This window comes from Eimeria mitis, genomic scaffold, assembly GCF_000499745.2.
Source record: "Eimeria mitis Houghton genomic scaffold, Emh_scaff1387, whole genome shotgun sequence".
In the NCBI taxonomy this organism is placed as follows: domain Eukaryota; phylum Apicomplexa; class Conoidasida; order Eucoccidiorida; family Eimeriidae; genus Eimeria; species Eimeria mitis.
The window spans coordinates 10616-10981 of record NW_013569019.1 but is presented as its reverse complement, the minus strand read 5'-3'; the positions used below and the strand labels follow the sequence as shown (position 1 = coordinate 10981).

The 366-nt window shown below is 60.1% G+C and overlaps 2 protein-coding genes across 2 annotated transcripts in view; both read right to left on the bottom strand.

Moving 5' to 3' along the window:
* Window positions 1-236, bottom strand: part of EMH_0035930 (uncharacterized protein) — a gene marked incomplete at both ends in the record, with an annotated part of 342 nt that extends 106 nt beyond the window's left edge. The window contains one exon of the mRNA XM_013495022.1: window positions 3-236. Within this exon, the coding sequence (XP_013350476.1) occupies window positions 3-236 (234 nt within the window). The remainder of the gene's footprint in view (window positions 1-2) is intronic.
* Window positions 237-325: 89 nt separating this feature from the next.
* EMH_0035920 (uncharacterized protein) overlaps window positions 326-366 on the bottom strand; it is a gene marked incomplete at both ends in the record, with an annotated part of 1133 nt that continues 1092 nt past the window's right edge. Inside the window, one exon of the mRNA XM_013495021.1 lies at window positions 326-366. Coding sequence (XP_013350475.1) covers window positions 326-366 — 41 coding nt within the window.

Below are 366 nucleotides of genomic sequence, written 5' to 3'. Positions count from 1 at the left end.
CTGCTGCTGCTGCTGGTGGTTGTGGGGAAGGGTTTCGGGGCGGCGGATGCCTGCTGCTGGGGGGGGGCGACGGGAGACTCCTGCTGCTGCTGCTGCTGCTGCTGCTGCTGCTGCTGCAGTTTCTGCTGTTGCTGCAGTAGCATTCCAGCGCAGCTTTCGTGAGTCGATTGCTGCTGCTGCTGCTGCTGCTGCTTCTTCTTCTTCTTCTGCTGCTGCTGCTGCTGCTGCTGCTTCATCTGCTGCTATTGCTGCTTCTTGGGCTGCTTGCTGCAGGTCAAGCAACGCTTCTATCTCCGCTCTTTCTGCTGCTGCTTCTGGGTCTTCATCATCTGCTGCTGCTGCTGCTGCTGCTGCTGCTGCTGCTGC